The sequence below is a fragment of the Danio rerio genome, chromosome 19, assembly GCF_049306965.1.
Source record: "Danio rerio strain Tuebingen ecotype United States chromosome 19, GRCz12tu, whole genome shotgun sequence".
Taxonomy (NCBI): domain Eukaryota; kingdom Metazoa; phylum Chordata; class Actinopteri; order Cypriniformes; family Danionidae; genus Danio; species Danio rerio.
Window position 1 is genome coordinate 3,432,501 of NC_133194.1, and position 27,147 is coordinate 3,459,647.

Below are 27,147 nucleotides of genomic sequence, written 5' to 3' on the forward strand. Positions count from 1 at the left end.
TCCATCCATCCATCCATCCATCCATCCATCCATCTATCCATCTATCTATCCATCCATCTATCCATCCATCCATCCATCCATCTATCTATCTATCTCCCTGCTTTGTATTATGAAGAATAGTGGGAATTGGCAAAATTGGACACCATAGACCAGGGGTCACCAATCTCGGTCCTGGAGGGCCGGTGTCCCTGCAGGGTTTAGCTCCAACTTGCCTCAATACACCTGCCTGGATGTTTCAAGTATACCTAGTAAGAGCTTGATTAGCTTGTTCAGATGTGTTTGATTAGGGTTGGAGCTAAAATCTGCAGGACACCGGCCCTCCAGGAACAAGTTTGGTGACCACTGCCATAGACATTAAAGTACAGAGGAACACAAGCAAGTAAAAAAAAATGCATGAAATAGAATTAGGGGAACAATTATATACATTTTACTCCTAATATTGGTGACAGACATTTAAAATAGCTTTTAAAACTGCTAAATAATAAAAACCTATTCTAAATCTGCTAAATATTCTGTATTTAGAGACTGAACTGCACTTATTTTAATTATTCATTGTAGTTTCTGGCAGTTTTGTTTTGTTGTTTTATGTCTATATATATATATATATATATATATATATATATATATATATATATATATATATATATATATATATACACACACACACATATACATATACACACAATTTTTTTTAACGTTTGTTTATTAATCAGCACTTCAATTAAAACAAATGAAAATTTTGCTTTTTAAAAAACGAAGATGAAATGTTAAGTATTTTTTAGATTGAGCTAAATGATAAAACCTCTATTTAATCTCTAAACTAATAATTTAAGCATTTAGTGAACACTATATAGACTAAAATATATGGCATACAGTACGTTTTATTGAAGCAAATGCATTATTTTTAATTAAAAATTGTATTTTATACTTAACAGGTTATTTCATTTTAATTTTTGTTAAAAAGTTAACAGTTTTAATATCTTTGTCATAGATGCTGATGAAGAAACCTTGTGAAGCTTGATTAAGGGTTACTGCAGGTTTCATCAAGTCAAATTTAAGACTTTTAAGACCATTATTAATGAATTTTAGACTTACAGGACTAAACACAAATGCTTATTTCTAATGCTTGCCACAAAATAAATAAATAAATAAATTAATTAATTAATAAAAATAAAAAAAATTCTCAGCTACATTAATTTGCCAACACAAGAAAACTAGTTGTATAGACTTTTTTTCAACACATTAAAACAAAAATAATAATAATAACAACTATATATATATATATATATATATATATATATATATATATATATATATATATATATATATATATACATATACATACATATATATATACATACATATATATATATATATATATGTATATATATATTTATATATAGGTCTTTGAGGGTTAAGTAAGAGTCTTATTTTACAGTATTAGGTTCACCATAATAAGTTTGTCACAGATACTGTTGAAAAAACATTCTCGTGAAGCGTGATTACGAAAGTCCACCACATGTTTTCTCCACATCTCGACGGCCTACACGGAGTGTTTCAGATCCATCACTAATAACTGTTTGCTTTAGTCTGCTGTCAGCACACAGTAGGTGTAAGAACAGAGTCCTTGTCTGGGGATTTTTGAAGTCTAGCTCATCTCCTTCCTGCGCTCGAGGTAAACATTCAGCGAATCGTCTCAAAACGGCCCCCGCTGGCAGTTGGTTTCAATCAGGTCCTCTGGCAGGATGCATACAGGCCCAACTGGGAGTTTAAGCTGAAGACCGGATGAAAAGGAAGTCCTAAAAACTGTGGAACGACAGGTGGCTGCTTTGGAAGAAGGAGGAGGAAAAAAAGGGCCAGATTTCCAACGCCTGCCCCCCCCACCTCCACACACACCTGCAAGAGTCCGGCGGTCCCGTCCGCTCCATCCGACCGGCACGCGATTCAGCCCTCTGGATCAACATTCCCCCCTGACTAACAAAAACACATCCCTGCTTCTCCTTAAATAGACTATTAAAAAGAGATTTCCTGCTGACAGCGGCGCGTCAGGCCAAGATTCCACATAATTCACCGGCGATCTGTCAATTTTATCAGCCTATTGATTTCAGCGGTGCGCGCTGGGCTGAAAGGAGACCTTTGTGTCCTCGGACGAGAACGCTTTGGAAATCACTTCATCTTTAGAAGACAAGGGGGACTTTTCAATCCATCCCGGAGCTTTTTGGACAACGGCCCGGACGAATGCTGCGTGTTTGCTGATCGATATCACTTTCGGTGATTCAACGACAATCTCGCAACACGTCAGCCAGAAACACACTCGACACAACTGCTGCATTGGCCAAAAACCTTACCAACAATCTCACGTTTAAAGGCTTAAGAGAGCTTGTTACTAAACTGAGAGATTTTATGGGTTCAGTGGAAATGATGTTCATTAAGTGACATTATTTCACAGTCCTAGAAGTATTTTTCACTATATCAACAGATGTAAAGTGGATTCTCTGTCATGACTGCACGCACTAAATTATTAATCGTATTGTGAAACCTTTCAGAAGTAAACTTGTTACCCTCAGATCACAAAACCAGTCATATTTGGAAATATCTTGAGTCTAGGGTTGGGCCAATAGCAAGCCATCGTCCATCACCGATGGTTAATCGACAACACGATGCTGAGCTGGCATCACCGATCCTCCGCCCTGCCCCCGACGCAAACCCGCTGGCGAAAAATACACACTTAGGCCCCGTTTACACTAATTACGTCTTAGTGTTAAAATGATCCACATCCACACCGTGTTTTACCAAGCATTTCTGAACAGGCCTCTGTCCGTTGAAAACGCAGATCACGCAACCAGACACACACACACACACACACACGGTCATGCGCTTGTCTGACTCTGAGCTCCAGAGAGCGTGGCACGTCAGACAGTTTATCAAGGATGTGCCGCTGGATGGCGTCACTCTATAGTTGTTAAACGTGATATTTAATTAATCTTGTCTCCATCTAACGACTCTTCGGTCTTGTGAATCTCTCAGGTAACATGTCACAGCATCAGTACACTGCTTCAGTCTTTCACTTTCACACTTGTACTTAGTCATTTTAGTGAAAACCTCAGGTACTGTTGGTACCTTTGTTACCAACCAACCTCCCGCGGGAAAAAGTGATTGACAGGTGGCAATTTGTGTGGAACTCATCTTTATTAAATTTATGAACTGTTTATGGGTAAAACAAAGACCAAGCGGGTCAGGTAGTCGTTATGAATTAATTAATTATTCATAAATAATTAATTCAGCTCCGCCTATGACGACGATGCCATCGTCCATCGCAATGTTTCACATTAGACATTGTACGATGCCAAATTAGTCGACATCGCCAAACCCTTTTTGAGTCATTTTGAAGCTTAAAAAAATAAGATATAATTTATGTAGGGTTTGTTAGGATATTGGCAATATTTAAACAACACCTTTAAGTCAAATTGTAAAGATTCTGCTGTCTTAAGATCACGAGTCGTATTTAAACTAGGGAACGTAACGGTATTTAAAATAGTTCTTAGCATTTAAGATCATAAACATTTTGATCACAGTTTATATTAAGGTACAATTCTTTCCATTAACAGGTTTGCCTCAAACTCCCCATTGGCTGCTTAATAACAGCTATTAAAGCTATTAAAGTAGAAGTTAGGTATTTTGTATAGGATTAGGAATGTAGAATAGGATCATACATTATTATATAATGTATATATATATATATAATATATATGTATATAAAATGCATATATATAATATATATAATGTATATATAATGATATAAATAATACATATAATGCATATAAATAATGCATATAAATAATACATATAATGTATGTATATATATATATATATGTATATATATATATATACACATACATATATATATATATATATATATATATATATATACATACATATATATATATATATATATATATATATATATATATATATATATATACATACATACATACATACATACATACATACATACATACATACATACATACATACATACATACATACATACATACATACATACATACATATATATATATATATATATATATATATATATATATATATATATATATATATATATCCCCAATATCTTAATAACAAGCAGATAGTAAGCCACTAATTAATAGTAAAATGGTACTGTAACCCACTAGTTCTATTGCACCCAACCTGGTCTGCGCTGGAATCGAACCGGTGATGCTTTGCATGGGAGTGGGTTTCTCTAGCAAGGAGGCTAAAGACCATGGCCTCTATCATCTGTCGCTAGAGCATCTTTAGAAATCAGAGGAGTGATGTTTACTTGCATTGCACTTCTCTAGCTGGCCTCTGTTACACTCACCCCATCCCGGACGAGCCCCCAAGTGTAACCCACCAAGGTCCCACTGCACCCAAACCAGTCTGAGCTGGGATCGAATCTGCGATTCTTTGAATGGGAGTCAGTTGCTCTAACAAATACACTAAAGACCATGACCTCTAGCGTCTGCTGCTAGAGCACCCTTTGAGGTCAGAGGAGTGAGGTTTACCTGCACAGCACTTCACTAACTGGCCTTTGTTACACTCCCTCCTCCTAAACCTTACTCCCATCCCGGACAAGCTCCCAAGTGTAACCCACAAGTCCTACTGCACCCAAACTGGCGATTCTTTGTTTGAGAGTGGGTTGCTCTAACAAGGAGGCTAAAGACCATGGCCAAAGGTATGAGGTTTACCTGCATAGCACTTCACTATCTGGCCTCCATTACACTACTTAAACTAAAGTGTTACCAAAATTCCCAATCACCCCAAATTCCCTGCTGTACATATAAGTGGCACAAAATAACTATAAATGCATCAAACTATAAACTAATCAATAATTAAATATGCAAAAACGCCAGGAAACCCTGGGTGTTTCACAATCTGCTGAAGGTAATGGGCTTTGAGCTCCTTCTGGACACACACAGGAATACATTTGTTCGGTTTACGGCTCCAAATAGCTTGCACGTTTGCTCGAGTCCTGCCAGAGGGAGGAATTACTGGGCTGACTGTGATCTGGAAGGTACGGCGTGGGTGTGAGGTCTGCGTGGGGACCAATGGCTCCCGGTGGGATACAGCTCTTAACTCCCCTCCTTTACCTTGCTGCATGTGCAACAGAACACCACCCACACTCGCTCCAGTCTAATTTGATAAATCTAAAGTGCGGCTCGATCCAATGGATCCGGGAGAACAAAACCGCTCTTTGTGTTTTAATAGCGCAGACGTTTTCGTAAAAGTCCATGCCCGTGTCTCCCGGAGCACAAAACATATTAATCATTCTCTTCCCTGAAACCCTCAACCCAATGGCGTGCTGGGGGGAAAAGACAAAGAGAAGCATAGAAACTACATGAACAACAGACTGTGGTGATGCTTTTAATAAAAACTCAAGAGAAGAATACAGCAGGGTGCAAGAAAACAACAGGAGACAACAAAGTTTGGATAATGAGAACGACAAAGGTCTATGAGCTGGAGTGAAGGCACTATACTTCCTATAGTTTAGTATTTAAACTAAGAAATACACAAATACCAGCTACTATATTGGTATTGGATGATAAAGGCTAAATTTGAATATCATCATCCCATCAGTCAATGGCAAGCTAACGCCCTTTACAAAGTTCACTTTGTAAATGATTTTGCAAGAAAGTGAAAGCTCTCACTGTAAAAGCAGTAGTTGTTCTCATTAATTAAAGTAGGTGCAGTTAACTTATTATGAATACGTTTGTTCAACAAAATATTTAAACAAGTAATCCCAACTTTAGCACATTACGTTGTTAAACTAAATATATTCGAGTAATCTTGACTTCCAATAATATGCATTTATAACCTTTGAGTGGTCATGTGCCATGTTAATGACAGAGAATGGTGATGAGGGAAACAGGAAGAAAGAAAACTTGAGCATAATCAGACATAATAATAAATTAGACTTTTTTTTTCAATTCTTTGATGTTCAAAATTCATAAATATATTAATATATTACAATATATTAATACATTTAATAATATTTATATTATATAAATAAGATTATAAAAATATTTATATAATAATAAAATAATATTTATGAAATAAATAAATAATATTATATAAACCTTGGTTGAAAATGACTTGTTATAAAGTGTTTTTTTTTTTTTTTTGCAGTACGCATATGCTATATTATGCATTAAAATGTTTTAGAAGTGTAGGTTTGGATTTTAGGGTGGCACGGTGGCATAGTGGGTAGCACTGTCCCCTTACAGCAACAAGGTCGCTAGTTTGAGCCCTAGCTAGGTCAGTTGGCATTTCTGTGTGGCGTTTGCATGTTCTCCCCGTGTTGGTGTGAGTTTCATCAGGGTGATTAAGCTAAATTGTCTGTAGTGTATGAGTGTGTGTGTGTGTTGTGTGTGTGTGTGTGTGAATGCACTGACCCACCTCGTAAAAATGACATGTTATGACACATCAACATGGTGCGGCTACATATCAACTTCGATATAAATAACCATGGGAGTTAGTAAGTAATATATTGGTTTTTTGTCTTTACTTAAGTGTTTTAGCTCGGCTTACTTGATAATTCTAAGGCAATCGGTTTCCTAATATTTTCCTAGTAATGTGAACACTAATAAGTTAACACAACTAATTATTTTGAGTCAACGGTACTGAAGTTTACTTGATTAAGAAGTTGTAAACACTAACTGTTTAAACTGTTTTTGCTCACACTGGTGAGTGGCCTTGACAAACATGAAGAAAACACACGACATTTTAACCAATACTTGCACCAGTTTCACACCAGAAGCTTTCTTGTAATCACTCAACAAGTTTCTTTAAAAACACATTGCATTCATGAAGTGTGCTTCACACGGGTAAGTAGGCTTGACAAACCACCTGTAGAAATAAAAACACTCCCCCCTCCCAACTCTAGCATCTAATGCTCAGAGCACTAACAATTCCTTCGTAGAGTTAGCACTTCTTGTGTGTATTGCCTCTTGTTGAATCATTGAATGCCTCCTCAATTGTAAGTCACTTCGGAAAAAGTCAAAGTCAAAGCTGCAAAACCATGTGTAACAGCTCAGGTGATGTGGTCTGATCTAAAACACCTAGTTGATCAATTTTATTAAATTGCAGTCTTTATGGTTTGACAACCATACAACACCACCATGATTTGAATCTCCTTTAATCAATTGTGCAGCCCTAGAAGAAATAGTATTTGGTCTCTGACCTACAGGTCTTGGGCCATGTGGGCTTGTTGTACAAGTTGGTCTGCTAGAAGGTAATAAAGCAAAGAAAACAAACAATGACACATAAATCAAGCAGGGTTTTCATTTCACTTTGCGTTTGACAAGTGGACGTCTGTACAACAGCAGTAAGTAGTGCTGAATGACACTGGTGCTGAGGGTCAAAGGTGGAGTTGAGTTCAGGCCTCAACTGGTGCAGGCTGCCAAGGGTGAATGAATACGACCCCCCAGGTTCCTGTTTCATAAATTGGGGTGATTTGCTGCCAAAAGCAAGAGCCAGAACCTTTCCCTACATCTGCTTGGGATGCTGAATTTTGTGAAAGAAATGCTGTGTAAGAATAGCTTTGGGCATCCAGGAGCTCTCCAATCCAGGATCCCAAAGGATGGCATCATTCTCCAAACATTCCCACAAGCCGAGCAACAGACTAAGGGAAAACGGTAACAATGGTATCAGATAAAAAGCTCCTCTTTAGCTAGAGTTGACATGTTTCAACAAAAGCAGTAAGATTCAGGCGACAATTCTACAAAACAAAAAAACATTTAATTATGTTTTCTTTATCTAAAAACTTCAAAATGGATCTTATTTGAAAGTGCTTGATCGGTTTGTGTTAGGTTACTGTATTACTACAGGAAGTGGAAACAGTAAATGGAAAGAGAATAACACTGGAAAAGGTAGACTGTTTACCCCAGTAGAGGAGCGCTGGGTCATAATCATCTTGAAATGATTGAAATGAATGAACTTTATGAAAGAAAGTCTGTTCAAGAAGTTTGTTGAAGGCTGCGATTAGCTTTGGGCATCCAGGAGCTTTCCAATCCAGGATCCCAAAGGATGGCACCATTATCCAAACTTTCCCACAAGCTGAGCAACAGATGCACCATTTCAGAGACAAGGAGTTAATGATAACAATGGTATCAGGTGTAAATCTCTTCTTTAGCTAGAGTTTTGAAATCATCTAACAAAACCAGGGGGATTTAGGGCATTAGGCTTCAACTCTACAAAAAAGGCATTCAATGATGTTTTCTTTATATAAAAACTTACAAATGGATTCAGTGTTCTTCAAAAGTGCTTGATTGGTTTAAGTTCTGTAAGGCAACTGTGTTACTCCAAGAAGTAGGAACGGTAAAAATGAACGAGACTAAGGCTGGAAAGGTAGACCGTTTTCACGAGTTAAGGAGCGCTGGGTCATAATCATGCTGTGCAGCAACTTATAGATCCAGAGATACATGGAAAGGCTGTTAATCCTAGTGTGGATGGGGTCAAGACATACGGTTTCTTCTCTAAATTACCCTGTAAGAGCCCAGAACTGCTAAAATTCAAGCCCCCAGTTGAGTGCTGGGTCATAATTACCTTGGAAATAATAGAAACAAATGAACTTTGTGAAAGAAATGCTGTCCAAAAAGTGTGTTGATGGCTGTGATTAGCTTTGGACATCAAGGAGCTCTCCAACCCAGGATACCAACGAATGGCACCATTCTCTAAACATTCACACAAGCTGAGCAACAGATGCACCATTTTGGAAACGAGAGGATAATGATAACAATGGTATCAGATGAAAATCTCTTCTTTAGCTAGAGTTTAGAAATCTTTCTAAGAAACCAGTGGGATTTAGGGCATTAGGCTTCAACTTTACAAAAAAGGCATTCAATGATGTTTTCTTTATATAAATACTTCAAAATGGATTCGGTGTTCTTCGAAAGTGCTTGATTGGTTTAAGTTCTGTTAGGCAACTGTGTTACTCCAAGAAGTGGGATCAGTAAATGGAAAGAGACTATTGCTGGAAAAGGTAGACTGTTTCCCCCAGTTGAGGAGTGCTGGGTCATAATCATGCTGTGCTGCAACTTATAGATCCAGCGATACATGGAAAGGCTGTCAATCCTAGTGTGGATGGGGTCGAGACATAAGGTTTCTTCTCTAAATTACTCTGTAAGAGCCCAGAACTGCTAAAATTCAAGCTTTTCCCCCCCTGCCATCAGACTGACCGCAATCATTTGAGATCCCATCTGGAACTCATCAGTCTGGCGTTTGGAAATGGCCCAATCATGAAATTAAACTTTGGGATTACCAAAATTTAGAGAGCAAAGCAAATAAAATTCACCTTGAGATGTGTGCACTGTGATTCAATTTTCTTAGGAGTGGGTGGCACAGATCCCCGGAATGATCCGGACACCTGACCAGTCGGCATTACAGGTCGTGTTTGTTTTACTTTTGTATGGGAAAGCAAACAGGCCTCTTTTCTTCAGACGGCGTGGGCCGAAATCTTTCTCAAATCTCTGGGTGGAAACGACAAACCCACTGCTTACCTTCCTGAGTGAGATCTGACCACCTGAAGAAACTCTCCACACCGCAAAAACCTCCTGAACGTGTAATTACTCTGACATCATTTGGGACTGGAGGAAATCGCTAACTAGATCCATCAAATGCTCGCCCATGTCCTTTAGCTAAAGCACATTATAAATCCAACCGCATATGCAAATATCCGGCCCTAAAAAAAAAGCTTGCAATTAAAAGGGAACAGTCGCCACGCAACCAACCGAGGTCAGAGAAAGTTTCGGATTCTGCAGAGGATGTAAAGTTTCCTCTGCTCATGACAGCTCCTCAGTGGGTCACTGGACCGGAATCTGGAATAAGTCAGTGGATGTGATTAGCAGACGTGACCTCGATCCGCTACCTGTCACTAGAGCTTTACGTTGGAGCCCTGAGAGAGGGCCGTTCTGAAAAACCTCAAACGAGAATCACTCATCCATGGCTTACCGCACACTGGAAATAAGATTTCAGCTGCGTGTCTGTCTGGACAAGAGCAGAAACAGCGGCCTCTATGGGACCTGTGCGCATACTGCACAAACTGACTTCATGAAGAGACACATTTGGCTTTGTGCACGTTTAAAAGCAGGGTATGGGTTTAAAAATATTCCTTTTTTTTTTTTTTTTTTTTTTTAGATGGTCAGAGAAATCTGTCTTGATAGACCAGTGGATAAAAGACAGACAGACAGACAGACAGACAGACAGACAGACAGACAGACAGACAGACAAAAAGAAACATGGATAAAATACAGACGGATAGAAAAACTGATAATTAAAGGATGGACAAAAGAAATAAGGAAAAACAGAAAGATTGATGAGACATACGGATGGCTAAAAGACAGACAGATAAATGGATTAGATATTAAGACAGTCAGACAGATAAAACATGGATAAAAGACAGTGAGTTTGCTAAAAGATAGACAGACAACCATATGGATAAAAGACTGACGGACAAATAGATAAAAGAGACAGTCAACAGACAGACAGATGGCTGAAAGACAGACAGACAAACAGACAGAGATAAAAGGCAAACAGACAAAAGACGGACAGACAAAGAAAGAAGGATGGGAAGACAGATCGATAAGACATACAGAAAGACAGAAAAAAGACAGAAAGCGACCTGAAAGATAAGACAGTCAAAATGACGGATGGAGAGACAAAAGACAGATAAAAGATAGAAGGACTGACAGACAGACGGATCAATGAGACATACAGAAAGACAGACGGACAGAAAAGACAGACAGTCAAACTGAGATAAGATAAATGGCAGACAGATAGACAGACAAAAGAAAGAACGACGGAAAGACAGACAAACTGACTGATGGACAGATAAATGGCAGACAGACAAAAGACAGATAAAAGATAAAAGGACAGACAGACAGACAGACGGACGGATGGACGGACAAACTGACTGATGGACAGATAAATGGCAGACAGACAAAAGACAGATAAAAGATAAAAGGAAAGACAGACAGACGGACGGACGGACGGACGGACAAACTGACTGATGGACAGATAAATGGCAGACAGATAAAAGATAGGATGATGGACAGACAGACGGACAAAGAGACAGAAAAACGGCAGACAGACAAAAGACAGATAAAGGTAGTAGGACGGACAGATGGACCGATAAGACATACAGAAAGACAGATAAAGGACAAACGGATGGATTAAAGTCAGATAGACAGATGGACAAACAGGTAGACAGAAAGACAGATAAAAGGCAAACAGAAAAGACAGACAGATAAAGATAGAAGGACGGATAGACTGATCGATAAGATGAACGGATGGATATAAGACAGCAGGACAACCTGACAGATGGACAGATAAATGGCAGACAGACAAAAGACAGATAAAAGATAGAAGGGCGGACAGACGGATCGATAAGACATACAGAAAGACAGATAAAGAGCGAAAGACAAACGGACGGATAAAAGACAGACAAACTGACAGATCAAACGGCTAAAAGACAGACAGATGAAAGAGGTGGACAGACAGATCCATAAAAGAGGGCAGACAAATGACAGAACAAATAAAAGACAGACAAATTGATGAAAGATAGACGGACAAAGACAGACAAACAAATAGGAAGATGGACAGACAGACAAACAAAAGTGAGACAGAAACGTAGACAGGTAAAAGACAGGCAGACATACACAGAGAAACAGAAAGACAGACACATGCAGACCACCAGACAGACACAAAGAGTGCCTCAGGCCAACAGACAGAGTCAGACAGACAGATTCGATATGTCCATCTAACACCTCACATTAATTGATTTCACCATGCCGGTCTTATCTGATTTTCACAATTGACCTCCTGCTGAACAGTTAAACACACACACAGATCTTTCTATGCTACTGTGCAGGTCTCGGTCTTCAGAGCAGTAGCTGTTTGGCGGCAGGAAACTAAAGTTGCGGCCGGGAGCCAGAGCCCCTTTTCCCCTTTATTCCACAATGTGTCTTCATTCATCTGGAAGAGCACATGGAAAAGCCATTGCGGGGGAAAAGCCCCTTCCTGCCGGCTCGGCCTCGGACAGACGCTGCACTTTCGCAAATTCCCTACCCGCTCAGCTAACAGGAAAGAGCCCTTTATTACAAAGGGGGGGACGTGAGGATGAAAAACAGGGGGATTTAGAAGTCTGGAGTTTTATTTGTAGACAACTTGTGTGCGGAGGGAACCCAATCTGCCGTCCCAAGACAAAGGGGGGCTAATTTAGCGTGCGCCAAATGTCCACGGGAACACCAACGATCTGTGCGGCGCACGCAGAGACGCCTGACAACACCGCCGAGATCAGACTCACGATTCTCTTCCTGACAAGCTAATGAGATTCACACCTTCTCTCCATGTGAGGCAACAGAACTAAAACACGAGCGCAGATTAGAAAAGAGAAAGCACCTGTACATGTCCTTCATGATTAAAACAGGAAACGATATCAGAAATGGATTTAACATCTGAGGAACTGAGTGTGCCGTGGGAAATACTGTAGGCAAGACATCGGTTGCTCCAGTAGGATGAGAGAAGGGTCGAGTATGAAGTGAAAAGTGAGTCGCTGATAGGGATTTATTGATACCAATACTGGTATTGGGTCAGACACTAAGCTGATGTACTCATGAAAACACCTATAAAAAGAACCGAAACCCAGTGATGTTACCGACAGAACTTTGTCTGTGCACAGAGGCTCCAGAAGCATGAACTCATTAGCCGCATTTCCACTGTCGGGCCAGTGCGAGCCATGGCTTTTATCAGGCCGGGCCAATCGCCCGGGAGGTTGAGTAGTGAGGCTGAAATCTTGTCGCGTCTCCACTGTCGGGCTAGTAGCTCAGTCACGCCAAAGAGCTTAGAATGACCAAGAGGCGACACTGTAGTGTAATTTGGGAAACAGCCACTAGAGGGCGCGACGGCCATTTTGGAATGAAAACTCCAATAGAACAGCAGCATATTACAAGTCTGTAAAATAAACTATTAAAAGTGCTGATGATTGTCATAGTAAGAGTTGTATTGTCGTCTTTCAGGTTGTATCTCAGCTTTAATGCGCTTTTTAAATAAATAAATAAAAAACAAAGCAGCTGCTTGCCATCGCGACAGTAATGAGATCAAATGGACGGCCGATCACTTTCACTTCAAAATGGCGGAATCCGGGGCTGTTGCTGGGCGCTGCTGTTGCAATGAAACGTTCTATTGAGTGTCGCCTCTTGGTCATTCTAAGTTCTTTGGTCACGCTAGTAGCGTCACACAAACCCTTTCCCCCGAATCAAACATCACACAACCCGCCCACTTCAGCGGGAATCAGGCAGATAAAGCACACCATGGCATTATCACAAAACAATTTATTGTAATTTACTTTAATATAGGCTAGTTTAAATAAATTAAATATATTTTAATATCCTTTATAAATAAATATAACTTATTTTGTAAATAAATAAATAGGTTATTTTCTGAAAAATGTGCATGTCCGTGTTTATCATTTGATCGAATTAAACACTAAGACGACACGTATATTCCATGTATTTAAAGGAGCAGTTAATGCATGCACTGAAAATTCAGAAACTTAAATAGGCTATTAATAACAGATCTAAAATATAAATAGCTTTTTTTGTGAAAGCAAAAGAGAATCTTGCGGCAGTGCTGTTTTAAAGTAGTCTCAAATGATCAACGACCACAACACGTTTTATTCCTGAATATTTGAGCTAGTTTCAGAGTTTTCATTTTCTTCTTCAGTTCTTTATTTTTACAAATCGTTTTATTTAACATTTTTGTTAATTAAATCCAGTTTTGTTACTTAGCAACTTTGTTGCCTAAAAATAAAAGGCTAACTAATTTGCTCTGAGATGTGGCTGTGCCCTCACGTGCAGTTCGCGCTTCAACTGCTGCTGCTGAGACAGAAGCTGCGTCCCAAATCGCATACTTATGCACTATTCTACGCCATTTTGTAGTATAAATAGTGTAAGCAGTGCGTTCACACTGAAAACTCTAAAAATAATAAGTGCACTTTAATTACCCGGATGATGCACTCATTCAGCCGCTAAAATGAAGTGTGTAACGATGGACACTTCACGCACTCAATGACTGCAGGTTTGCTTACGTAGCGGAAGGGGCGGAGCTATCGGACGCACATGTTGAATAACTTTATTTATTTTGGATGGTAAAAGCAGAATTCTCCAACAAGAGTGATTATAGCGCCTCCTGATGGTGAATGCGGTTATACTCACGGCAGGTATTATTTGATAATTCGGTCGTTAATTTCACTGATTTGGCGACATCAGGGAAACGGTTTGAATTTCCGCTCGGTAAAAAAACATAAGTGTGTAATTTGGGACAACACTACATACATATACTATCCTGTTGAGTGTGTAAGTGCATAAGTACATAGTGCATGAGTGCATAGTGAGAGAGAGCACAAGAGCAATCGAAATGATTCATTTTTATCCGAAAGTGTCGATCAGGTGATGTTGATGTAAACAGCTGAAGCTATCATATTATTTGTAGTTAATTTATTATTAATGAGGATGTTTAAAATAATACTATTCATTTTAATCAAGAATGCACTTAAAACATGCAATAGGTCTACATTAAAGCGAAACAAGCTAAATATCGTCTTTAAAATCGTCATATGTTTCAGCTCTTGCCGATATCTTTGCCTATCGTCGATAAATGATACTATCGTCCCTAAATGGAGCTAAAATCTGCAGGACACAGGACCTCCAGGACGGAGTTTGGACACCCCTGCTTTAAAGAAAACACTGATTAACAGTCCACAAAAACACAAACAACATTAACGAAGAAAATAAATAAGCTTAACTTTGATTTCATGCTGTCTTGTCTTTAAACCAGAACCAAAAAAAGCCTTCAAAAGACACAGAAATGCAAAAAACGCGCAGTACTTTTCCCTTTTACGAACTATATAATGACGGTACTCAAGCTCCTGAAAGGACTATGAAGGGGGCATTAAAAAGTCACTCTGAAATCGGGGATCAACCCAAGAACAATAACACTTCTGCTAAACATTCCTGCTCGGTAGCAGATTGCCAGGAAGGGTTTTGGATGGCTGCTGTGTTTAGGTTGTACGGCCTGGCAAATTATCCCGACCGCATTGTGCCAGGGTTCAGCGCATTTCAATGACGCATGTAAATTAAAGAGCTGAAGAGGAATTCTTTAATGGTCCTGCATGTAAATATGAGACCCGCTGCAGAGGTGCATCATGGTCTCCCGTCGAGGAAAAAAAAAAAGCCAATGGAGGCTTTAGAGAAATGCGGTAAGGTCTGACAGGCGTAAGGGAACGCTATCAAATCCTGCGGTTCAGACACTTCCAGCCCAAAGAACAGGACAAAACTGCTTTTTCCCCTTTACATGAAACATTACACAACTAACCATATTTCCCCGTTATGGAACAGTGAAGTAATCAGGCCAGTGCAAACGCAGCACAAAAAGCCACCGCTATATTTAGGTCATGAATTTTCTTCCTGAAATTAAGTCATTAGTCTCAGCTCGTCATTTAGAGTCATGTCAGTCAATCTGGAGATTTCTGTTGGTTCTCATTCAACTTAACATTAAAGAGTGTAGCATCATGATTTCTGTTTCCTAAAGTTTAGCCGTAATCATCTCCCGATGTCTCCCAAATTTTTGTGAAAGCGGTTTCTGAATTAAAGCACTTCAGCAACTTGTGACGCAATACATTATACAAAGTCTTAAAGGGACAGTTCACCCAAAACTGAAAATTCTGTCAACATTTAAATCAAGATCCACTTGTCACAAACCAATTTAAGTTATTTTGAAATTAGCTGAAGGCCTGTAACCACTGACATTGAGCTTTACTCAATAACTCGATTTCGTCTTCAATAGAAAAAGGAAACTCTTAAAGGTGTGGAACAGTTTAAGGGAGAACAAATGGCGAGTACATTTGTATTAAATCCCTTTAGATATTAATAATTGGAGTAGTTTTAACTAGCCCTTACAACATATTTGAACCCAGAAGTCCAATCATAACTTATAGATAAATATGATCAATGTTATTTATTTATTACCTTTTAAGAGATACATGCATTTAAAACTTGAGATCGGGCATTCTGGGTATGTTTAAGAGCCTATATGTGTCAGAAATTCTTATTGTAAAATTAGTTGCTGAACCATTTTGCCTGCATCTCACCAATTTTTAGGGTTGAATTTTGTTGACAAAAATGCATGTTTATTTGGTGTGATTCATGTAATTAAGAACTTTATAGGATAAATGCAAATGGACAAATGTGGTGATTACGTTAATTAACATATAAAAAACACATGAATTAATAAATATTTAGCTTTTGTGACACAATATGGTTTTAGACAAAAACTATGAAGCAAATAAACATGTAAATAGTATAATGAAGGTTAATATTGGGAATTTTACTACTTTAGAGAGAAATCTTTCAAAAATGTAATATGATGATTTTAATAATGTGTTAATAATGTAGTGATGATTTTAGTGACGCTTTAATTATATTAATTTAGTGATGATTTAGTTGTTTTAATAATTTAGTGATGATTTTAGTGATGCTTTAATTATATTAATTTAGTGATGATTTAGTTGTGTTTTAATAATTTGGTGATGATTTTAGAGACGCTTTATAATATTTAGTGATGATTTAGTTGTTTTAATAATTTAGTGATGATTTTAGTGACGCTTTAAATACATTTTTTCATGTTTTAATAATAATTTGGTGATAATTTTAGTGAAGATTTAGTGATATTTTAATAAAAAATTAGTCATGATTTAATTATAATAATTTAGTGATGATTTTATTTTAATAATTCAGTGATGTTTTAATAAATTATGATTTTACTGAAGATTTATTGATGATTCAATAAAAAATTCATGATGATTTAATAATAATTTAGTGATGATTTAGTGATGTTTATATAATTTAGCAATGATTTTAGCCATGCTTTATAATTATTTATTGATGCTTTATTTAAAAAATTTTTTTGATGATTTTGTGATATTTTAGTGATGATTTTAGTCGTTTTAATAATAATTTAGTGATGATTCTAGTGATGTTTTAATAATAATTTTGTGATGTTTTAATAATAATTTAGAGATGATTTTAATAATACTTCAGTGATGATTCTAGTGATATTTTAATAATAATTTAGTGATGATTTAATAATAATTTAGTGATGATTTAATAATATTTTAGTGATGATTCTAGTGATGATTTAATAATAATTTAGTGATGATTTAATAATAATTTAGTGATGATTCTAGTGATGATTTAATAATAATTTACTGATGTTTTATTAATAATTTAGTGATGTTTCTAGTGATGTTTTATTAATAATTTAGTGATGATTTAATAATAATTTAGTGATGATTTAATAATAATTTAGTGATGATTTAATAATAATTTAGTGATGATTCTAGTGATGATTTAATAATAATTTACTGATGTTTTATTAATAATTTAGTGATGATTTAATAATAATTTAGTGATGATCTTAGTGATGTTTTATTAATAATTTAGTGATGATTTAATAATAATTTAGTGATGATTTAATAATAATTTAGTGATGATTTAATAATAATTTTAGTGATGCAGCTCTACTTAACATTAACTAGCCATAAACTAGTGATCAAACAATAAAACTAATTCTAGTGTGATAAAATGATCACACCAAATATAAAGTAATGCATTTTTTCCCCTTTTAATGACAGAATCAAAGATATATTTTACCAGCATCCTAACAAAGAGTCCAAAATTCTCGGAAGCAGTCAAATGATTTATTTGTTATGCATCCAAATAAAAGTCAAAAGAGCTGAAAGTCAAATGGCCATCTGGAAAGGACAGATAGGAGAAGCATTGCCGGCATGCAAAGGACAGCCGGAGACACATGCAGGTGCACAACACCTGGACACAATGCTGATATTCACAGCCGCTCAAGCGCAAACTACAATTCAATGGAAACTAGAGATGAGCACTAAAGTCATTTCCATGGATTTTCAGTCACCTGAACAGAAGAAACGCGTCAGCGGTCCAACAGTCTACCAAGAAACTGCTGCTGTTTTGCATGGGTTTAGAATTAAACATGCCATTTTTTATGTCAAATGATGCTACATCGTGCAACAAACTGAATATTTTAGTGGTCTCAACAATTAAAGGTCCCATGAAATTAAAATGAAGTTTTTTCAGATGTTAGTATCAGTATTGTTAGTTTTTAAAATACCTATAAGCTCCAAAACAGTGACAAATTAAGCGATTAGAGTGTATAAAACTGATATAAACATGTAAAGCTTGCAGTTTGTTACTTGCACCTAAATGGATCAGTGCTATTTTTCATGTCACCCCATACTTCAGTTTCTCATCAAATCTTCTGACCAATCAAATGCTCTCTAGTATCTGAAATGCCACGCCCTTTAAGATACTAGCGAACAATGTGATAAAGCAAATATGCTATTGGGTATTTTTTTAAAAGGGGAGGAGCTACACTATGTCCTGCCCTTCCTGCTTCAGTTTAGATTACGTCAATCAGTCATCGAATAAGGATGCACATATCACAGCACTTCACAGGACCTTTAAGTTTTGAGATTTACCTTGGTGATACAGGCCAGTTTACTTTGATGGAAGTGGGTAAAGTAAATTTAATTTACATGAAAACATTTAAGGCAACAACTTATTCTAAGTTACCAATATAAGAGTCGGCCACTAACAACTTGATGGAAACAAACATACTCCTCGTAGGGATTTTTCCTTCTTTTTGGCTGGTGTGATGTTACAGTGAAAAGTCTAGTTACTGTGGTATATTTCAATTGGTCAATGTTTTGTTTAAAACACAAATTAAATCAATTTTGTTAGCTCACATTGTTAGTTTTGTACTGAACAATTCATCTGTGCATGTCATTAAGAAAAAAAAATTGTTTGCTCTTGCAATCTTTGATTAAAATCTGAAAATGCACTTCCCGTTTCAGTTAAATTCTCAGATTAGGTCTGTCTAAAGTAGTGGGCGTGGCTACCATACTTAACCACGCCCCTACAGCTATCAGTTTAGACAACTAACAAAAATTGTGGGCAGGGGTCCGTTCTTTGTACCTCGCTTAATCTAAGATGATTTGGCAGATCCTGGATCTTTTAATATTGATTTATTTTGATTTTAATATTGAATTACATAAAATTCAACTTTGTTGTTGGTTGCAGGCTTTACACTCTTAACTGTCAAGAGTATTTAGCAATTTATTTAGTTTTACAGTTGGAGCGAATTGTCTTTATTATAGTAGCCAGTTTCTTAATTGATGTAAAGAATAATGATGTTTAAATTAATTTTGCATTACAAAAGCATTTTGATATTGGTAAAGGCGTCTGCAACTTTTGTAAAGCATCAAATCACCGTCATATTAACAGTTAAAACATGTTCATGACTGCATAAATGTATTATTCCTTTTAAAAAAAAATAATCAAATATTGTGCATGTCTATTATAATACACAAATTGTACTAAAGCGTTTGTATCCAAAAAGTCCATATCAATACATTTTCTCTTTGAACAAACCTGTGACAGTCTTTGTATTCTTTGTAATATTTTATTTCAGAGTGTAGATTGCATAAGTTTTAGTAATATATATTTTTAAACTTATATATATATATATATATATATATATATATATATATATATATATATATGCATGTATGTATAGTTTAAAAATATATATATTTAATATTTTCCCAAGTGTATATCTACAACTGTGAAATATATCCGAATTCGGTACATACTTTCCGAACTGACCCGATCTAATCCTGTTTATATGAAATGAGCCTGCTCCCGAGCAGGTTTGAGCTATCGGAACTGTTGCTATGAACACAACACTCACATGAGCTTTAAAGAACGAAACGATCCTGGATTGTGTCAAATCGTCAATAACCAAATCTTGTTAATTAAATAATCCACGTACAAAGAACAGACCATTTGAGTCTGTTAGGTTGTAATAACTCTCCCCAAACCCTATTACCCAACTTTCTGAATGAAATGCCTACTTTACTACACCCAATCAGCTCGCAGCAGACAAAACAATCCACGCCCACTGTTTTCTCATTTAATATTGCATTTATCTACGCAATGCATCACAACACGAAAACGAAACAAATGGTTGCAGCTTCCGGTTCATGCTGACTTTAAATGTCCAGTTTTGGGATGTGGACGGACTCTTACCTCTTCATCTGATGTGTCGTGGTCATATTCGTCCACCTGAGAGGTGATCTTCAGGGCCTCATCTCTGCCCGACGCAACGTCCTCCTCTCCTCCATCCTTCAGCACAGATTTACCCTTTCTCTTCTTCTTCTTCTTCTCCTTTGAATTCTGGCTATCAACCTGCAGGAAACAAAATGAATGGCGATCATTTTTACTCCTAGGCCAAAATATTCAAACAGGAAAGAGATTTACCATAAACAAAATGACATATTAAACGATGCCAGTTCTGTCAATATTTGCTCTCCCTTGTTCAAAACCTGTTTGTGTTTCTTTTTTGCCTGTTAAACGCAAAAGAAAACATTTTAAACAGCGCTGCATACTGGCACCCATTGACTTCCATAATATTTTGTTCCTACTCTGGAAGTCAAAGGGAGCAGCATTCTTCAAAATATCTATTATTGTGTTCAAATAATAAAAGTGTGAGGGAGAATAATTTTAGCCATTTATTTTTGGGTGAACTATCTCTTTAGATGCCAAGTTCATGATTTAAACATGTTTTTAGGAATACATTATTTATCATTAATAGATTATCTTTCTATTAAATACTGAGTATTATGTTTTTTAGGTAGTAGGTAGTGCTGTCGCCTCACAGCAAGAAGGTCGCTGGTTCGAACCTCGGCTCAGTTGGTGTTTCTGTGTGGAGTTTGCATGTTCTCCCTGCATTCGCATGGGTTTCCTCCGGGTGCTCCGGTTTCCCCCACAGTCCAAAGACATGCGGTACAGGTGAATTGGGTAGGCTAAATTGTCCGTAGTGTATGAGTGTGTGTGTGGATGTTTCCCAGAGATGGGTTGCAGCTGGAAGGGCATCCGCTGCGTAAAAATGTGCTGAATAAGTTGGCGGTTCATTCCGCTGTGGCGACCCCGGATTAAAAAAATGGACTAAGCCGACAAGAAAATGAATGAATGAATGAAATAACTTTACAGGGTGCATTTTAATCAGCTTGAGCCAAGGCCAAGCCAAGAATTTTTATTGTAGCCCGGTTTAAAAAGCATCGGTTTAAAAGTTATAACGTTAAACACAAGTGAAACTTTGCACAAGTGGTGGCACTAGAGAGTTTGCGTAAGAGAGTCCAAACTTGTTGTGGCTGAAGATCAGACTGTCCTTTATCAGTGTGCCAAAGTTTGCACAAATGCTGCAAACGGTTCATAGGGCTGCCATAGACTCCCAGAACGGAAGAGGAGGAAGCTGAAAGAATGATAAAAAGAACCGGAACAGATAGAATAGGTACCTATGCACCTTAGGTGTTTGGCCCCTAATTATAAACTTTAATACAAGAATTATTGTGCTGCTGAGTAAAATATCAAATTGTGTATGGAAATCATCGTCGATGCAAGAGATGAGGCTTGGGCCGATATAAGATTCTGACAGTATGGTAACCTTGAATATAAATATCACGGTTTCACGGTATTATGATTACTGCTCTAATATATCTGCTTTTTAAATGTCTGGGTAAAATACAAAAAAATAAAATAAAAACTTTTCTTCCTTTGTACACAATATATCTTATTTTTTATAAGATTTATAATATTTTGTAACAGTAAACAAGTCAGGCTAAATAATTCATTCATTCATTGACTTCTGCTGTCTTCATTAGTTTCAAAAACACTGATTTCTGTACAATTTTAAACGCCATCATTGGGAATCTTTTCTGCTGGAGATACTGCGGTCCTAAAAAAAACAACAAAAAATGCAAATAAAAAAAAAATCTTACACATACCTTAGGAACGGCATTAAAGAAAATACTGGCGGTTTTAAAACCTTGACTTTTCCCTTGACTTTTTGTTTATATTTTATTTTTAAATTATGCAAAAATGAACAATTTTTTAGCAACTTTTCAAAAAGTTCAGATATTTCCTGCAGTCACGAAAAAGAAAAAAAAAACAGCTTTTATCATGGTGTCGTCATGACTGTCATTTATTTTTTTAAGTGTAACTATTGCATATCAATAAGAATTAAACCGTTTTTAAATTTGTGTTTGTTAATTATTTATTAATTAATTTATATTCAGTTTTTAAATTATGCAGCTTTTCAAAAAGCTCAGATATTTCACACGGTCACAAAAAAAACTGCTTTTATCCTAAAACTCTTTTTATAGAAGCGTCGCAGTTGAGACGTTGACAATTTTAATAACATAACGATTGAAGTTTATTCATTTTCTTTTTCATTTATTTATCTATTCTCTTTTGTAAAATCTTGCAAGGTGGACAAGTTCAGATACTTCACGCCATCACAGAAACCCAACTTTTATCCTGAGACCGTCTTTTTATAGCAGTCGGGATGTTTCAGGTATGCAGTTTCTCTCATTTGGCGTCAGACGTCGTGCGCGTGATTTACGCGTGCGGCCCAAACGCAGTCAGCAGAAGCTGCACATCCTGCCGGGGATGAAAGCAGCGGCTGTTTTTCAGCACAGGCCATCAGTCAGCAGCCGGCCGAGCGCACAGAAAACAGGGTCGAGAGAAGAGCAGCTTTGAGCCGCCGCGGGTCTCTGGAGCCTGAGACGGGCAGGTGAGCAACCTGTGCTGATTTACGGCTCCTCCACGTCCCGCTATCTCTTGGAGAGCAGAGCTAAGTGAAACACTTCCTCCCCGAAGCCCAGTTAAATGCACATCAAGACGCTGTGCTCCTCAATGTGCAGCCCGATGGGACGCATGCTCTTTTTTTTCCGCTCGCGCTAAAGATCTAAAAACAAGCTGAAGGGGAGTTCTGGACAGGAAGGGTTGGGGGTTTGACACCGGCTCTTCTGAGTCATTAAACCGCAGGCCAAATCAGGACGTGACCTGTTCATATCCAATATTCACTGCAAATCTGCTGCCAGAGCAAAACGGAGAATATCAGGAGGCTTTGGGTGGTGTTATACTTCTTAAACTCACAAGTAACAAGTTGTAAAACAGATGCTTCGCTGATTTGAAGAAAAAACAACACTGAAGTCTGTTGCTTTTTCATGAGTCAACTAGATGTGTTGATTTACAATCTAGGGCTGGGCGATTTGGCCCAAAATCTAAATCTTGATTAGTTGAACATTTTAGCTAAATTACGATTAATGAATTTTATTTATTAATTTTTCTCTGCCCCATTTTTCACTGAGTAGTTTTGTGCTGTGAATATGCTTACATTTTACGATTGAGAGATTTTTGAATGTTGGGTGCTTTACTTAATTTTTAAATAATTAAAGGAAACTATTGTACTATTCTACGATCTAGGATAATTTACATCAACACTGAACGACTGAAATGAAAACACACATTAACTAAAACAAACAGTCACTCTTTCTAATAAATATGTGAAAACAAATTAAAAACAAAATTATTATTATTATTATTTATTTATTTTTTATCATCATCATCATCATCATTATTATTATTATGTTTTTCATATTAAAAGTAAAAAATAAGCAGTATCTCTTCTAAATAAAATAACTCTTTATGCTGTAAATCAGGGGTTCTCAACCTTTTTCATTTCGGGGCTCACTTCTTTTTCAGAGCAATTCTTAAAGACCCACCTGTCTGACATTTTCTCAAAAGATTTTGTATTAAATGCTTATTTCAAACCTTTATTTATTAACATATACACACATACATAAACACACACTATATATTGCTGGACATTAAAATTGTATCCTGGTGCATCTTCTTTGTAAAACGAAACAGGGGCACCATTATGCATATTTTTAAGAAAATGTAAAAATAAATAAATAAATAAATAAATAGATTCTAGGGTGACTGTACTTGATCAAAAATCCTGATAAAAAACTATTAATCACAAGACCCCTTTAATATACCGCTTTATAGTGGATTTAAATGAGATGTCTAATAAAAGGATAGGCCTTGTGTCCAAGAAATCCATCTTGTACTGAACTATGAAAAGAAAATACTCTAATACTTGACGTTCATTTATTTACAGTACATTGGTTACTACAATATTTGTGAATTTAAATTAAATACAATACTACAACTACTACTAAGAATAATAATATTATTGCTTCGCATTTAAATGCACACAAAATAAATGCTTGTTTTGACATAATACATCAAAGTTTTGTATAGTTGTGTTCTTATAAATGTGTATTACATATATATAGTATGGTATAGCATCAACATTTGATCAAACAATTTATTAAAAGTCTCGTAAAACTATTGAACATCTATTTTTTCCCTAGGACAATTTAGAAAAAAAAATAGATAAATAATAAAAAAATATATATATTTTTTTTTTTTATATAACATTTTTATTTTAGATGTGTTTAAATGTGTTTTTTTGTGTGTTATTTTTTTTTACTGTAGCACTTTGGGTTTGAAAAACAATACAAGTACAATGCATTATTATTTTTTATAATATATTTTGTGCAAAAACATTTATTTTTTATTAATTCAAAATCTAATTTGCGAAAACAGATTTACAGACATGCAAACTTCATGCTAAATTATTCATCTAATCTACTCATGCGCAGGGATTCAATTTCATACACGTGAAAGCAACACACTGGTTTGTACGACGAGGTCTGGTAATAAAATCTGAGGATGCGTGGGCAGAGGAATCGGCGCTTGACAGATGATTTGACCAGATGATGTTGGAGTGAAGCTCACGGTGTGGATTCAGATTAAAAACAAGCTCTTCAGGACGTCTGGCGGCGTGTGGCCTAAAGCCAGTTTGACCGCAAAACCGACATGGGCTGAAGATGTTGCAAAGCAAAAGCGTGACGGCGAGCGTTTGAGTCCTAAAAGTTACCAATGACAGATGATGCATGAATCAGACAGAGGAGGGAACGTCTGCTCCTTTCCATATTCCTTAAATCACACGCACTCCTTCACTCACTCCAGGCAATGATTAAATGAAGCAAAAATTATAAATGGAGAGTAACACTATAAAAAACACATAAATGTGCATATTTGTTTTCTTCTATTAATGCTTTTGAGCGGAATTATGGTACTTTGATGCTTCCTTCAACAATTTTTGATGTTAAAAAATTTAGAAAAAGTGGCTTTCATTCATATTTATAGTTTTTAAAGTGGTACAGGGTTCAACAATAAAGACTGCCCAATGGCCCGGGGCCAGTGTGAGAGATGCTCGGGACAGTAGACAGAATCGTTACAGGCCCAATCGGTCGTTTTAATATAAAGGGGCGAAGCAGTTTTATTCCTTTATTCCTAAAGGAAATTTCAATACCTTTTTAAGACTTTTAAAGGGTCACAAAACACCAAAACACATGTTTTGAGCTGTTGACAGTCGTATATGTGTCCCACACTGCTAAAAACACTATTAGGACACCTATATTTCACTAAAAAGTGTAAATTGGTTGTTTTTGCGTTATTTTAAGCAAATTCGTACTTCCGGTTTGAAACTAATTTTTGAAGCTGCGTCACGGCAATGACATAATAGCGTGTATTCCAGCGTGCAGACTGGACGTCTGTGCCAGAGTGTGTCTTATTACGTCTTACAGTGTGATGCATTAATGCATGAGTAAGGCTTGGTTCAAACCAATCAGCGCGCTCTATTGTACAACTTCATTAATATTCAATACTGTCAGAGTGTTCAGACGACAGAGACGCCACGTTGTGTTGGCAAAACAAGCGTGAAGTGTTGCTTTTATAGTTTGCTGCCGTTAAGTTTTGTTTCCATTTTCTCTCTGTGAGAGCTCAGCTGGAGTCACTTGAGGATTAAGTGTACGCGACGCTCGACAACAATAACTTGCGTGTCTAAGGAGGATTATTGTTTACCTGAGAGCTGTTCTCATCTGCAAACGCTGAGATCCGGATTCGCTTGTAGTATTCTCTTAATGAAGACGCGGCTCTAGTTGCTGTGGATTGTCCTGTCTCTACAGATTTGGTAAGTGAGCGACCAGTGCTCTTTGTTTATTCAGTTTGTTCTTATCGAACTAAGTTAACTATTGCACAGAGTGTAAACATGTTAGCACCACAACTAAACTTTAACCTCGTGTAGGATTTTTTACTTTTTAGTGATCAGAATAACACACGCGGCTTTCTGACGCTACCTGCCGTGTGCATCTAAGTTTCCGGGAAATGCGGAGGGTTTTTTTCTCTCATTCGCCGTGCGGTATTAAACATTGCATGAAAAATACACGCTTAGAGCAGATCCTCGAATCAAATATCTCGTTTGTCGCGAGGGACATGAATGAATTCCCTGAATGAAAGAGCCAAACTGCAGTTAAAGTCCAACATTTAATAATTTGGCAAATAATTCGACTACAGATGTCCATGTAGGTTAAACACCATCACTTTCTCCTATGTGTGTGTATTTTGACTCTGAAACCCAAATAGACACTCCCACACCCTCCCACTTTAGTTCCTCCGACACTCCCCCCTAAACAGAGCTGGACACGCCCACTTTTCTGACTTTTTCCAAAGTAGAGGTGTGAAAACACCCTGCTGAAACGAGGGGGTTTTATGGCCCTTTAAAGACCTTCTCAGAATATTTTAAGAGCTCATCGCCACTTCAAGTTCTAATCAGTATCAAACCTTTAACTTACTGAAACAGTTGTAGTTAAATAAATCAATAAGCACAACCCTGCAAACAGAACTCGGATAAGCTCAGAAGAAACCAAGCTTGGAAGACTAAATGACGTGGTTGTTTTCAGCAACAGGCTTCAACCATCGTTTAAACTCGTCTTTATCCAACCAGGAGTACACAAACTTACATTTTCCCTTTGCACCGTCTGTTTTGCTCTATAGACTGATTTCATGCGGCCGCCATTTTCAAAAGCGAAATCGAGGCTGCGGTGGTAAGAAACCCGGAAGTATCATTGGGAGTTACATAGGAATGTTGTGTAACTGGCTGTATAGCTCATCAGCGAAGAGAAAGTGACACAATTTTATCACTTCACCGCCTTCCGGGTGACCCGGAGGTCCGTTCTGAATGAATGGT

At 37.0% G+C, this 27,147-nt stretch overlaps 1 protein-coding gene across 1 annotated transcript in view; it reads right to left on the reverse strand.

Moving 5' to 3' along the window:
- The window catches only part of bop1 (BOP1 ribosomal biogenesis factor), a 127,095-nt gene that overhangs the window by 87,830 nt on the left and 12,118 nt on the right, over positions 1–27,147 (reverse strand). The window contains exon 3 of the mRNA NM_001077735.2: positions 20,229–20,387. Within this exon, the coding sequence (NP_001071203.1) occupies positions 20,229–20,387 (159 nt within the window). The remainder of the gene's footprint in view (positions 1–20,228; positions 20,388–27,147) is intronic.